Raw genomic sequence first — 14,724 nt, 5'->3', positions numbered from 1 at the left:
ATTTTGTTTCTTTGTTGGCAAACAAGCCTGTAAGGAAAGGATTCCCACAAGTGAAGAAACTGGCCAAAGCTTAAGGGATAAGCAACAGAAACCAAATAGCATTTAAAAAGTGGCAAAAAGTCACAAATCTCCCTCATTTTGAGGGGGGAAAAGAAAATTCCACATATTCGTTTTGTCTTTTATAGGCAATGCTTGGACCTATTGCCTGCTTAGGCATAAGACGAATATGCAGAGAAGTGCAGTGTTGTGGAGTTACATAGCAAAATGCCTGAGTTGTATTACGTTGCAAAGCTTTGTGCTGTGTGGCTTTATGGTGAAGTTACGCAGTACAAAGGTTTGCAACATTCCAATCAAGGGGCAGGATGTGGACACTGGCAACATTAAATGCTGCTTCATTGAATGCCTTCTTCATTGAATTGTTTACCTAAACATGGATTCCGAATGCAGGGCAGGAGCAAGATATTCTGCCCCCCAGAACAGAACTCTTGCCACCCTGCAGTCGACCTCACACACTGACCTCCTCTTGCTCCTTTTGTTACTGGGTGGATGGGGATAGGACACCCACAATTAAATTTATTAGGCTTCAGCTCACTTGTTATGGGGCCCACCCCAATCTTACTCACTTCTCCTCTGTGATAGTCTGCCCGTTGCTTCTTGTTTCCTCAAAGATTATTTTCTCTTCTTCCGGAAGCAGGACCTGGGGGACGGAATCCTTACGGGAACCTGGTGGCAAGAGAGGACAAATCAGGGGACAGCTCTGTTTTGGCGCACACAACAAATAAACAAGAACGTTAACAGGAGAAGAGCCTTTCCCTGCTCTTTTCCCCACTGGTGCATCATCATTGTCAAGATTGAAAGAAACAGCAAGAAAAAGACTTCCTGTCTGGCCGCCATGGCAAACAGCTGTTCCCAGACCAGGGGAGCCTTTCTGTGCGGCTAATGAAGATAATATGGGAGTAATTATCCTCCCCAAAAACCCCCAGGGCCGGGGGGGGTGCTCTACCCACAGATCATCCGATACCTGCCGTCCGTCCTGAAGGAATGTGGGTGGCAGGGGGCGCTGGGTGCATTGCACCGCGCCTTTCGGGAGCTCTCCAAAACTTGCGCCATGAGCGGAGGACACCTGTTTTTTTAAAATAAAATTCAAACTTAATTAACAGGCATGCTCTGAACTAGGGGGGATAAAGTACTCTGCTAATTGATTCAGCCGCTGGGTGCCAAGGATTCGACCTGGAGAAGGACTTTCGTCGTAATTGGATCGGTATGTTGGGGGAGGTGAGCCTCCATTATTCTCTCTTGATATACTTTGCATTTGCTGTTTTATTCGGCAAATCTCGCCCGAAAGGCTGACTGTTTGAAATATGAAAGCAGGATTGAAAGAGTATCTTGCTATTGTTATTGTTATGGTTTAACTACAAAATTGAGTGTGTGAAATTTTGACTATGATTCTGGCCACAACTCTTAATGGAATGATAAAAAGAATTCATGGTGGGAGCTATGGTGTTTTCCTGAGGCATCAGCTTGTTAGCAGCTGGAACGAGATCACAGAAGGGAATTCTGTATATTAGCCCGGCGCTAATGGCGGAAGGCTAGATCTCCCTTTGTCTTGGATGTGATGCACTGAGATTTGCCTTTGTGTGCAGAAAGTGAAACTGGCGTCGATGAGGACTTTGGACTACAACAGGAACATAAAGAAGAAGAAAATTAAAAATATTTCACACAGAACTACAAAGAACTAACCCGCGTGCTAAACTAATTCAGAGGCTGTTAAAAATAAATGAAGGATCAACATCGGAAATGTTTTATTAGGATTATTTGGTCTAATTAAGGAATGCAGTAAAATATTAGATCATCACTCCCTGAACTTCTGAGCATAGGAAGTCACCCAAAGATATATAATTCAGCATTGAATATTTGGCTTTTTTGATTGTATTATAATTTGGAATGTTTTAATGTGGTTTTTATTAGATTGTTAAAATGGAAAACTTAATAAAAATTATTTTAAGAAAGGAAGGAAGGAAGGAAGGAAGGAAGCTATTCCATAAATGGGGTGTCACCACCAAGAAGGCTCTTTCCTTTTTAGCTACCCACTTCACCTCACTTGAAGGCAGGACATGGAGCAGGTACTGAATATCAGGGGCTGGGAATCACAAATAACAAGAGTGTTGTTGCTATTGTGGGCTGACACTTGTGGACTTCACCACAGGTATCTGGTTGGCTACTGTGAAAACAGGATGCTGGGCAAGATGGGACGTTGGCCCGATCCAGCCGCCAGCTCTTCTATGCTAAGACACTATTTCAGGTAACCTGGTTCCAAGTCTTTCTGGCTTCGTTGGTTAAAACCATCACTTTAAAATAGACCAGGAAATGGGCATGTGTTTTCTGATAGCTTAACAGCTGACAAAAGTTGTACAAAGCAGCCACATTTCGGAAGGAGAGGGCCACACCTGTTTTACTACCCCTCTCTTTCCCCTCTAAGAGTACATGGATTTTAATTTGCCCTGTCAATGTGACTGACTAAATGTTTGCATTTCCATCACTTCAGAAGATGCTAGCAGCTCACTCAGGAAGCAGCTTTTTCTGAAAGGTGCAGCAGATTAAATGATAGCGTCTTGTGCTTTCTAGTCAAAGCTATCTCTTGCATTCTAAGATAACCATCAGTTTGCTTGCACAGTGGAATAGGAGGAAGCTGGGCGAGAAGGGACTGCCATCGTCCTCTACTGTGCTTCCTTTGCCGCAGGGCATGAGGTAAGAGTGAGGCAGCGGATAGGAAACATAGGAAACTGCCTTATTTATAGGCAGGCCATCGGCCCTTGTAGCTCAGGGCAAGTGAAATGATCAAGGGCAACTCCCCCATGAGGAACAGATGCAGCATTTGGGACAGATGCAGAGGAAACACAATGGAAGTTTTAAAAACTAAGCATGGCATGGAGGAAGCAGATATGAAGAAGTTTTTCTCCCCCCGTTCAGAACGTTGGGCATCCAATGAAGCTTAGTTTTGGAAGATTCTGGACAGATAAAATGAAGTCCTTCTTCATTGCAGCACGTACATAAACTAAGAACTTGCTCCCCAAGGAGGCCAGGATGACCACTGACCTGGATGGTTGAAGGCTGACAGGTAAACCATGAAACTCCCTCCCAGAGGAAACAGTGCTGGCCACCAACTTAAGATGGCTTCAAAAGAGGACTGGACAATTTCTCAGAGAAGGCTATCAATGGACACACATCACTACAACTCTGCTCTGCCTCCACAGTTGGAACCAGTCAAAGTTCCAAATCCCACTTGCTGGGAACCACAGGAGGGGAGAGGGCTCTTGCGCTCAAATCTCCCACAAGCACCCAGTTGGCCACTCTGAGAACAGGATGCTGGACTAGATGGGCCATAAGCCTGTTCCAGCAGGATCTTCTTATGCACAACACCTGATTTGTAGTAGACTGTGACTTAAAAGGCATTTTTGACCACTCTTTACGGAGAGGGCTAATTCATGGCACATTATTTAGCCACGAAGCCTATGCAAAACATTCATATAGAACAGATGGCCTACTTCTGAATGCTAATTGCTAGGGGTAAACAGCAGGGGAGGGCAATCACCCAATCCCAGTTTATGGTCTTAAGACAGGTGAGGATGCTGCTCTGCTGAAAGCTAAACAGGTCTGGGTCTGGTCAGTGCCTGGATGGGAGACCTCCTGGGAACCACAGATAGGCTACTGTGGGTTCCATGATGGAAGAAAGGAAGGACATAAAGGGTTAAGAAGATAAATAAGAAAGTAAACATCTTTCTCATGCCCTGCTTGTGGGCTTCTAGGAGGTATCCAGTTGGCTCCAGAGAGCAACAAAGAAGATGGGTTTAGATAGACCTTTTGGTCTGATCCTCCAGGGATCTTTGTAGGTTCTTATGAAAGGGAAAGGTTAAACACAGACCACTAACCTTTTGCCCTCCCACTGGACTACAACTCCCATCACCCCTGCTCAATGCCCGTGTTTGCTGGGACTCATGGTGCTTGGAGTCCAACAGCATCTGAAGAGGTTTAGGTCAAAAGAAGAGCCCCACTAGGAGCTAAAGACGTCAAAGGTAGATAATCCAAGGCTTATAAGGACCAATGCTCTGGCTCACTGGAAGACATCTTTGTAAGTTCAAACCCCAACTAGCATGCAATGCTTGGCAGAGAGCCTCCCACGCATTGCAAGAGGAATGCACCAGGCATATGCTAAGCTGCCAGCTCGGTGCACCTCACTTATCTCAAAGCTACCCCACATTCAAAAGTTTCTAGGTACAAGGGGCTGCCTTTAAGCCACTCACCTGAGCTGTGGGTTTGCTGGGTGCTGGCGCCTGTGCAATAGGCCTCAATCACTTTAAGGATCTGTGCATCTTCCTCCAAGGCAGCAGTACCTGTCAAATGTCACAAAGGCAGGTGAATGCAAGAGACGACTCTCACCCAATCTGGCTTCTATTAACTTGAGAAGACTTAGCTCAGCATCTAACACTGATTTCTAGCTTTGCTGTTAGGTGGAGCGGCACAATTTGCTTTATGTTTCATCTCTGCCTCACAAGGGCTAGAATACTCAAGTGTTCTAGTCAGAAGCGAGGGTTGTATTCAACTAACTTTTACTCAAAGTAGGCCCAATTAAATTAATGGCAATGACTAAGCTCATCCAGACTTCTTTTTGTGTCCAAGCACTTTTTTCTTTTTGCTGTGGTGCTTTCCCCACGAAAACCCACTCTTTATTGAAATCTACAAAAAACCCAGTATTAAAGAGAGGTTTTTCCTGGGGAAAGGGGCAGGGTGAAATAAAAATGAAAAGTCCTTGAGCAGAGACTGTGGGAAAGCTTGGAGCAAAAGGTAAGTGTGGATGAGCCATCAATTAGGTCTATGGATCTACTCTGAGTAATAAATGTAGTTGAATACAACCCTGAGAAACTCCTGATTTTCTAATACAGTGGTACCTTGGGTTAAGTACTTAATTTGTTCCGGAGGTCTGTTCTTAACCTGAAACTGTTCTTAACCTGAAGCACCACTTTAGCTAATGGGGCCTCCCGCTGCTGTCGTGCCGCTGGAGCATGATTTCTGTTCTCATCCTGAAGCAATGTTCTTAACCTGAAGCACTATTTCTGGGTTAGCGGAGTCCATAACCTGAAGCGTATGTAACCTGAAGCGTATGTAACCTGAGGTACAATGGTACCTCGGTTTTCGAATGTAATCCATTCTGGAAAACCATTCGAGTTCTGAAATGTTCGAAAACCGAAAACTCAATAGCTGACAGCCAGGCCTCAGGATCTTACACTAAGTGGAAGCCGTGTTTCATGTTCGACTTCCAAAGTGTGTTCGAGAACTGAAGCATTTACTTCCAGGTTTACAGCGTTCGAAAACCGAAATACTCATCAACGGTGACGTTCAGAAACCGGGGTACCACTGTATTTAAAATGGAGGAAGTAGTTACAGTGGTACCTCGGTTTACGAACTTAATCCATTCTGGAAGTCCGTTCTTAAACCAAAACCGTTCTTAAACTGAGGCGCGCTTTCCCTAATGAGGCCTCTTGCCATCGGTGCCCTTCCACCAGTCGGCTTCCTTTCATAGACCGAGGTAAAGTTTGCAACTTGGGACACTACTTCCAGTTTTGCGGAGTTCATAAACCAAATAGTTTGTAAACAGGGCTGTTCTTAAGCCGAGGTACCACTGTATTTATCTTGGCCCCTGTAACCTTGAGTGAAGCAAGAAATCTTTTTATACCAGTCAGAGTCCTTCCAGACGCAGTTTGTATTGTGTATTCATGAAGTTTTCTGCTCACGATGGTATTGGGGCAGTCATACGTGAACCCACTTTCAATACCTTTCATACCTGCGGAAGTTTCAGGGTGGTCTGCTTCATTTCCAAGCAGTGCATGAGCTGCAACTTCCTACAGAAACCCAGTAACTTTTCTTTTCTTTTTACTGCAAATGTTCCAGTTCACTTTTTCCCCTGTCCCTATGCATGGCAATCATATAGTAACACTGGGGAAGCATCACAGAACAACTAATAAAGCAGAATGCTAAGTGGACTGTCCAGTATAATAAACCCATCACTAATGCACTATTATGCAGAATACGCGACCCCAAAAATACAGGAGTGTGGAGGAGTCTACACACAGCATGCCTCTGAAGACTAGTTGTTGTGAATCACAAGAGGGGAGAGAGCAGGTTACATTCGGGTCCTGCTTGCAGGCTTCCCACAGGCATCTAGTTGGCCACTGTGAGAACAGGACACTGGATTACACAAGTCTTTGGCCAGAACTAGCAGGACTCCACTGTCCTTAATTTGACCAGCTCTTTCCACTGTCCTGGTAGAGCGTAGTGAAAAATCACCTCTAGGGATGCCTGCTCTGATTCAGGGGATGCAGAACTCCAGCAGACGCCTGTGGTTCAGCAGCTGCCCATCTGCTTGCTGGCTGACCAGGGTCACATTCTACTTGCTAAAAGGTGCTGAAAGTTGTTAGGAGACCCCACCCCCACCCCCTGCTCGCAGAACTACAATTCTCAGAGTGGTTTAACAACCAATCTCTATTCACAGGATAGTCTGGGAAATGTAGCTCAGTGAGGGGAATCTCCTGTTGAGATGGGTCTCCTAACAGCTCTCAACAGCTTTAAATTACATTTCCTAGTAGTTGCCAAAATTCTTTGGGGAAAGGCATGGCTGTTTAAAGCGGCATGATACTGCTTTAAATGTACAGTGCAGATGGGGGGGTCTTAGATATTACACTGGAGAATCTGCGGGTTTTCTTTTAAATGCAATCACTACAAGTACAAGTCATGTAAGTCAGCTCACTTTTTCTAACAACAAATTCCTCATCGGATGCTTTCCTGTCTTTCCTTTTTGGAAGGAACTTCTTCATTGTCTTTGGGCTCTTGCTTGAGTCCTATTTTTTAAAAATGACAACACAACAACAACAAGACATACTTCACTTAATAATGAGACAACCAAAGTTATGAATAGAGAAATCTTAGCTGACAATCATCTCGGTCTCAGCTGATAAATCTGGGGTTGTAGGACAAAGCAATACTTATAGGACAAAAAGCAGGATTGGAACTTGGTAATAGGGCCAGAGCCGTCTTTCCTATTGGGCTTACTGGTGCGTTGCGCCAGGGCACTGGCCTCTCAGGGGTGCCCCAGCGAGTGGGGGAGCTGCGCGGCTTTGCCGGCGGCCTCCCCTTTCCCTGGATGCCTATCAGCTGTGCCCTGTCAACCATATGGCTGGCGGACGTGCAGCTTGCCTCCCAAGCCTCCCCGGGAGGAGAGCGATCCCCGCAGAGGCTTAGGGTGGAAGCTGTGCCCCCCCCAACAATATGACTGGTGGGCGGCAGCTTCCTTCCCAAGCCTTCCCAAGCCTCCACGGGAGGAGAGCGATGCCCACAGAGGCTTGGGAAAAGGTTGACAAATCAACAACTCTGGGAAACTGGGGGGGGGGGGCACCAGAGGGATCTTTGCATCATGATTCCAGATATGCTCAAGACGGCCCTGAATACAGCACCCTGTGTGAAGACAAAATTTGACACACACCCACACACCCAGCACCTGTGTCACCTTCTGAAAGCTGGCTAAGCAAGGTGCTGGTTTTGGGGAAGGAAGCATGAGGGCTGTAGTACGGTCCAAGAGACCTCCCGTCTCCTTCCCAATGCTGGGTAAGTGCTAACTAGGCTTTAGGAAGGAGGGAGGAAGGAGGACTCTGGGACCCTCCTTCCCAAAGCAAGGGCTTACTAGATTTTGGGAAGCAGGTGGGAAGGCGTCCCTTGGGCCTGGCGCCCTGTGCAAGGGAACCGGTTGTGCTGCCCAAAATCTACCTCTGTGAAAAACAGTTTATTTGAATTTAAACAACCCATGTTTGTGACACAACAGATCTCAACTTAGAAGAGACACTCTATTCTATATGAGAGAAAGGGAATGAATGCTTCTCTGAGGAGACATGTCTCTCACCCGAGGAGATGCCTAAGAAGCATTCCTTTCTATGTTCAAGAAAAAGGGAGAGTGGTGCTTGAACCACCTGCACTTTTTATAAGTATTTTGAGTATCTATTCATCTTTCCAATTAACTGGGGGTATCTTTTTAGCAGTCAAAAGTTGTTTTATCTGATGGTGCTAGTAAAAATTAGATGAAACCATGAGACAACCCAGTCTGTAGCCCTTCTAGAAAGAAAGTTATGAAACAAAATGGGCAGGTACCCTTCTAAGTGATTTCTGTGAAATGAGCGAATCTGGTCAACGAGTCAACTCAGAGGTGCAATTGGTGAGTGAGTTGTTTGGACACCATGCAATATAAATCTCTGGGGTTCCAGAAGGGATATTATTTTCCCATCTCCTATAATGCACTTTTCCTGCTTCTGTCCTATTTTGTAAATTCTGCAGGCTAAGCCTTTTTCTCATATGGGAACATATAATTATGAACCGATGTGGATGCCATCTTGAGATCATGGAAAATTACAAATGTTTTCCATCATGGAAAATAGAAATGATTTCAAACCTAGTGCCTTTTGCATAGTACTAAACTCCAACTCTACTCCCCGCTGAGCAGGTGACAGCAAAGGTTGCAAGGTTTTTAGCTGGGGCAATCAGAATAAGATCCACTATTTGACTATTGATTCAAAACCCTAAAATATATTTTATATGGTTGACTATTTATTTCTATTCTTTGTATATCGTATTGTTATTTTATTGCTATGGCCAATGGCTGACGCAAATAAAGATTCATTCCTTCCCCTCCACTCCCCGCTGCCCATTGGCTGCGCTGGTGAGGGTGGATGAGAGCCATTGGCTGCACTCAGGGGCTGGTTTATTGTGTTTCCTAAACTGTTGATTTCCACATTATTTCTGAACTCTCGCATGACTTAGAAGCCATTTCCAGAATCATAGCTGAACATAATGCAAGTTTTTGTGTTATTTGTTTCCGGGGTGTGGGGGGGTGGAGGAGGGAATCTTTTGCAAAAAAAATGGAAGTGAGAGCTATACTCTAATATAGTTTTATGTTACATGAAAGCTCAAAATATAATGCGGAAATTAACACTTCCTAAGTGTTTTCCCAATGTTTTCCTAAAACATCGGGGAAATTGAATAAACTGCCTCATGAATGCACACAGAGTCCATAACATCTGGACTCTGTGTGCATTATTGAACCATAATCCCAAGATTGCCAGCTTTCATTTTAAAAAAAAGAGGAAATTTCTAATTTTTGCAGATCCTGAGATGTGACGCAGAATGTACAGCCGCTATTCTTCCCAGGGCTTTCTTTTGATAGAAATCAGCTTGCTCCCTCACACACCCCAAACATTCCTGTGGGCTCCCATGATCTGGAAGGCACTAGGTTGGGAAAGGATGACTTAAGAGCCACAGGCAGATGAATCTTTTTTCCCCATGCTCTGAATTCAACCGCAGCATTAAATGTCCTTTGCAGAAGTGCTAGGGAGTAAGTCCCATTGCTTGCAGCCAAGACAACGCAGTAAAGTGAATGGCAATGAATTGCAAAACAAACAAACACAGAGCTTTGCTCTGGGAAAATATGACACACGAATGCAGAAGGTGGTGGGTGGGTGGGGTGGAGAGAGAAGGGGAAAACCCACTTGTCCTTTGTTAAAACATACATGCAATGCAGCGACCCAGGAAGTCATGGAGATGATTCCATCCTTACCTTTAAAATGTAAGTCATCCTCTACCGAATGAACATAAAAAGAAGAAGACAAAGACAAACATGAGAAGGTAAGCATGATTCATGGAAAAAAGCAGCTGACTTTTTTCAGCCTGGTATCTTAACGGGGTGGGTAGGATTTGCCCTTACTGATACACCATTGGAAGAGCATTTTACTTATTTTGCATTGCTCGCTGTTTAAGTTTTACTTTCGCTTATTGCATTTCTTCTCTTGTTAAGCCGCTCTGTAAAATGACTGACAAATTTGACTATTACTATTCATAATAACGAGGAGGAGGAAAGGCGTTGATTAAACACTGGAAAACTCCCGTGGAACCAGAGGCTCTCCGTTCATTGAGGAAGTTTCCTTCTGCAACACTGAATGACTCACTGCTCAGGGTCTCCCCTCTTCCCAGTTAGCCTCTGCTGCAGGAAGGGGGTTAAATCTTCTACTCACCCATGTTGGATATGGTCAGCTCACTCAACTGCTCCTGAGAAAACGTCATCAAAGGGGAGTCTGCCTGTCATGTCTCTGTACGAGTCGGTGTGGGCTCCAGGTTTCGAGGGGCACTTGGGCACTGCATTCTCTGGGGGACCTGTTTCCACCCACCTTCACCTCCCGGCTTCACCACACACATCCCCCAAAAGAGAGTTACTGCTCACTCAAAGAGGGCAGATGAATAGGCAGTTACAAAGAACAGTAGAATTGGATCCAGGAAACTCAAGGGCAGGAATAGATAACCTTTTCTCAAAGATTCACAGAGGAAAGTCAATCAGGGAGCCTTGGCCAATGGTGGGTGGGGCCAGAGCCATGGTGGGAGGAGCCAGAACACAAAACAGAAGGCAGCACAGCCTCCCTGTGAGCAAGGCTTTATCCAAATATCTTATAGCATGGTTGTTGGATTTCCAACGCCCACTTGAGATTTCTCTTTGGTGGGGCAATGCTGACTGCCATGATGAGCTCCCACACTTAAAAACTGATGACCACACCAGTGCTCAGTTACTTAGACCCATGGACAGCAATGGAATGTACTCCCAAGAAAAATGGACACAAGAATACTGAGCAGGACAAAACAAAACAAAATATCTTTGGCAATGTCTGACAATGTTTATGAAATTTTAGGAACAAAAATAGACCATCAGCACCCGTGTACAGAAGCCAGCAAGCCTCCAGCACAAGCAGTGAGAGGGGTGAGTTGTGTAAAAAAATGAGTCATTAAAAAAAAACCCTGAAAAGTATTGAAGAGTGATTTTATAGTAACACCTTTCGGGGGTTGCAACACAAGTTTCCTGTATGATGCAAATAACTCCCCTATGCCAGCTCAGTTTCCTGTGGGCTTAGATTTGAACACCATTACAGTGTGAGAAGAAATTGGATGGATGCAATTAAGTGGGGAAGTGGTTTTCTTTTTCTGCGAGACATTTGGCTGCTAGAGCAGTAAACCTTTACCTTTTTACCAAATATGAAATATACTTTATTCCTAAGAATCCCAGTTCTCGATGGGTTTAAAAAGACAAAAATACACCCAAAAGATAAAATGCGGGGGGGGGGGGGACTCATAAGAGAGTTGCTCCACCCCCTTGATCATTCTGGCTGGACTTTCCTGAACTTTTTCCAAATCTACAATATCCTTTTTGAGGCGAGGAGCCCAGAACTGTGCACAATATTCCAAATGCGGTCACACCATAGATTTGTATAATAGCATTATGATATCGGCAGTTTTCTATTTGGTTCCTTTCCTAATAATGATCCCTGGCATGGAATTTTATCTTTTTCGCAGCTGCCGCATACTGGGTCAACACCTTCCTTGAGCTACTGACATGACCCCCCCCCAAAAGGGGAGACATAAGAGCAGCCCTCAAATATTTGCAGGGTTGCCGTGCAGAAGGCAGAGCAGGTGTCTTTGTTGGACTACAGTACAACAAAGCAGATTTCAGCTAAACGGCAGGAGAAACTTCCTAATGGTAGGAGCTGCTCTCCTATCTGGAAGTATTATGCAGAAGCCAAGTAGCCATCCCTCAGGGATTCTGGAGGTGTGTCCTAAAGTACAGCTCCTGCACTGAACAGCAGGATTTATACTAGATGACTTCTAAGGTCGATCCCAAGGCTAAAATTCTACGGCAGTGGAAGAGCTTGCCTCTGGGTTGCCCTTCTGCCTGGATTTGTAAACTTGTTGCTTAGTGGGGCCAGCCTCCTGTGTTAAGCTTACACATCCAGCCACAAAGCGAGACAGCAATGCCCAGTATTCATCCAGCAGCACAACCCAGACCCATTTGTGACAATTACCTCTTTGTAGCTGAGTGCCACCGATGGCCTGAGGGGAGGTGCGGGGCGGAGGCAACTTAAGGTCCAGGGCTTAACAATTTTGGGCGGCTCCAGTGGGCCACGAGCTTGTCCAGTAGAGCTGAAAGTCTGATGATAAAACAGTTATCATTTATTGATTTGGCTTGTTAACCTGCTGAGAGTTCCCACAACTTCCAAGGAAAGGAAAGAGGGCCCATTTTGGTTCACCCGCCTTGCAAGCAGAAGGCCCCAGGTGCTATCCCCAGATAATGCTGGGAGAGAACACTGCCTGCAAACCTGCGGAGCCACTTCCAGTCAGTGTAGGCAATACTGAACTAGATGGCTCAACTCAGGATAAGGCAATTTCCTATGTTCTTGATGTTCAGATTCTACTTGAGCTTTCACACAACATAAAAGCCACAAAGGGAAATATAGTCGAGCACAGCACAAGTATGTTGCTCATTTCCACTACAGTGGTATCTTGGTTCTCGAACTTAATCCATTCTGGTAGTCCGTTCAACTCCCAAAATGATTTGAAAACCAAGACATGGCTTCTGATTGGCCATCTTCACTCAATCGGAAGCCATGGAAGCCATGGAAGTCCTGTCGGACATTCGGCTTCCAAAAAACGTTCACAGACTGGAACACTCACTTCCAGGTTTGCGGCATTTGGGAGCCGATTTGCTCAAGAGCCAAGCTGTTCAAGTACCAAGGTACCACTGTATTTGCAAACTTTTTTTGCTAGTCTCCCCCCCCCCCATTTTTTGTTGCTGGAAACTTGCACTAAACTTGCACTATTAAATTTCCAGAAGTGGCAGAGGAATGGAAATTTTTGTGGAGTATCTGGAAAAAAACTGTAAACATGTGAAATCTTTGGTAGGATTAGGGTGAATTCAACAGTTTAACAAATAGCAAAGGAATAAGGGAGTTAAATGGATATACAAGAATATGCGGGATAGGTGGGAAAATTAAAGGAACCAGGGAAGAAGGGAAGTTGTAAATGTCTGGCTTTTTAAAAGAAAGATAAAAAGGTAAACGGACCCCTGACCATTAGGTCCAGTCATGGCCGACTCTGGGGTTGCGGCGCTCATCTTGCTTTATTGGCCGAGGGAGCTGGCGTACAGCTTCCGGGTCATGTGGCCAGCATGACGAAGCCGCTTCTGGCAAACCAGAGCAGCGCACGGAAACACCGTTTATCTTCCCGCTCGAGTGGTACCTTTTTATCTACTTGCACTTTGACGTGCTTTTGAACTGCTAGGTTGGCAGGAGCAGGGACTGAGCAACGGAAGTCCGTGCTAACTTTACTCAAAGCACCTCCCATTCTCTCTTCAACTCCTACATAGGATTCTGGTCATAGTGGATTTCCAGCACACTAACACCCCCTGCAGGAACGGAAGGTGTATTGCCACCCTCCCCAGGAGCCCGGAACAGAGCAAGATTGCCCCACTAAGCAGATCAACTTACAGAATGAGAGCCCCAGGAGTGTGTCTTAGAGAGGCTGCCACTTGAAACCGTCCCCCTGGTCAGCCTGTGCAAATGGTCAAGCCAGTCGTGCAGATCCTGGCTGCTGTTGCAATGCACCGTAATCCGGTCGATCAGGCTCCCTGTACAAACCAGGTTAACTCATTTAAAAACAACAACAAAAAATAATAATAGGCCACTGTTTTGGCTTCAAGCACCTGTTTGCACAGCCAAGGCAGAATTGAACCCCACCCTCCCTCCCTCCCGGCTCATCAGCTGCTGCCACAAGTGACATCACTTGATTGACAGAAGGATGGGAAAATGGTGCCATGGGCCAAACTGGAATGCCCTGCCAGGTTAGGATTTTAGCCTACGGGCCAAAGGTTCACCACCATTGCAATACACCATTTATTTCCACTAAATAAGGCTACCAACCATGGTGGCAGCATCTTCTTTCCACTGCCAGAGGCCATCAGAAGGATTCAACTCAGTGTTACTGAAAATATGCACACTGAAACTCATGGACCTCAGTCTGTAATTGTTTTCAGTGAGTCTACTATGAGTAAAACTTAGCTGAATGCCACCTGGCATCTCTCTGAATACCAGTAGCTCTGAATTCACAAGTGGGGAGAGTGGCTGGTACACTCAGTTGCTGCTTGTGGGTTTCCCCACAGGATGTAGGCATGGCCATTGTGAGAACAGGACCTTTTGCCTGATCCAGCAAGGTTCTCCTGATGTTCTTACGTTCCTATGTATTTTATATTGTATTCAGCATCTTGCATCATTGCTATATGTTGCTTCTTCTTCTTTTGCCTTCTATCACAAGCCCCTTTGAGTATCTTTACAGTAGAAAAGTGGGTATATATATTCAATCTAATCTAATCAATGCATTCATCTAAGCCGCTAGCAGCACACTGACCTGAAATTTCAAAAGCATGTTCATTGACTTCCACATCTTCTAATTTTGTGATCATCATACCTATTAAAGGGAGCTTCCCCTGCTCCCAAGAAAGAAAGAAAGAAAGAAAGAAAGAAAGAAAGAAAGAAAGAAAGGTATTATGTCAATGTTTTTCTGAGAAACCTTGACCGACTTTTTTTGCAATATGTAAATTTTAGTTAGGGACTGCCACCTTATAAAAGAAACCCAAGTCAACTCATCAAATCAATTAGCTGAATATGCTCAAATCGGCATATGACTCAAAGAGTAGTTTTGAAAGGGGAGCTGGGTTTCTTTGATCTTAAATGGTACACGTATACATCAGCGTATCTGAAGATAATGTGTGCCTTCCTGTGTAAGTGTGAAGAGTGAATGCCTGCTCTAATCTAGTGC

General features: G+C 45.0%; 1 protein-coding gene across 5 annotated transcripts in view; it reads right to left on the bottom strand.

Annotated features, from left to right (window-relative positions):
* ARHGEF6 (Rac/Cdc42 guanine nucleotide exchange factor 6) overlaps positions 1 to 14,724 on the bottom strand; it is a 73,925-nt gene that overhangs the window by 4,781 nt on the left and 54,420 nt on the right. For 2 of the 5 annotated variants that reach the window (XM_053373245.1, XM_053373249.1), the window contains 8 exons: positions 14,314 to 14,392; positions 13,398 to 13,537; positions 11,937 to 12,062; positions 9,653 to 9,673; positions 6,803 to 6,893; positions 4,302 to 4,391; positions 1,022 to 1,123; positions 624 to 723 (listed from right to left, as the gene is read on the bottom strand). In XM_053373245.1, the coding sequence (XP_053229220.1) occupies positions 624 to 723; positions 1,022 to 1,123; positions 4,302 to 4,391; positions 6,803 to 6,893; positions 9,653 to 9,673; positions 11,937 to 12,062; positions 13,398 to 13,537; positions 14,314 to 14,392 (749 nt within the window). The remainder of the gene's footprint in view (positions 1 to 623; positions 724 to 1,021; positions 1,124 to 4,301; positions 4,392 to 6,802; positions 6,894 to 9,652; positions 9,674 to 11,936; positions 12,063 to 13,397; positions 13,538 to 14,313; positions 14,393 to 14,724) is intronic. The other 3 variants (XM_053373246.1, XM_053373247.1, XM_053373248.1) reach the window with 3 other exon arrangements.

This window comes from Podarcis raffonei, chromosome Z (assembly GCF_027172205.1).
Source record: "Podarcis raffonei isolate rPodRaf1 chromosome Z, rPodRaf1.pri, whole genome shotgun sequence".
Classification (NCBI taxonomy): Eukaryota; Metazoa; Chordata; class Lepidosauria; order Squamata; family Lacertidae; genus Podarcis; species Podarcis raffonei.
This window is presented reverse-complemented; position numbering and strand designations above follow the sequence as displayed.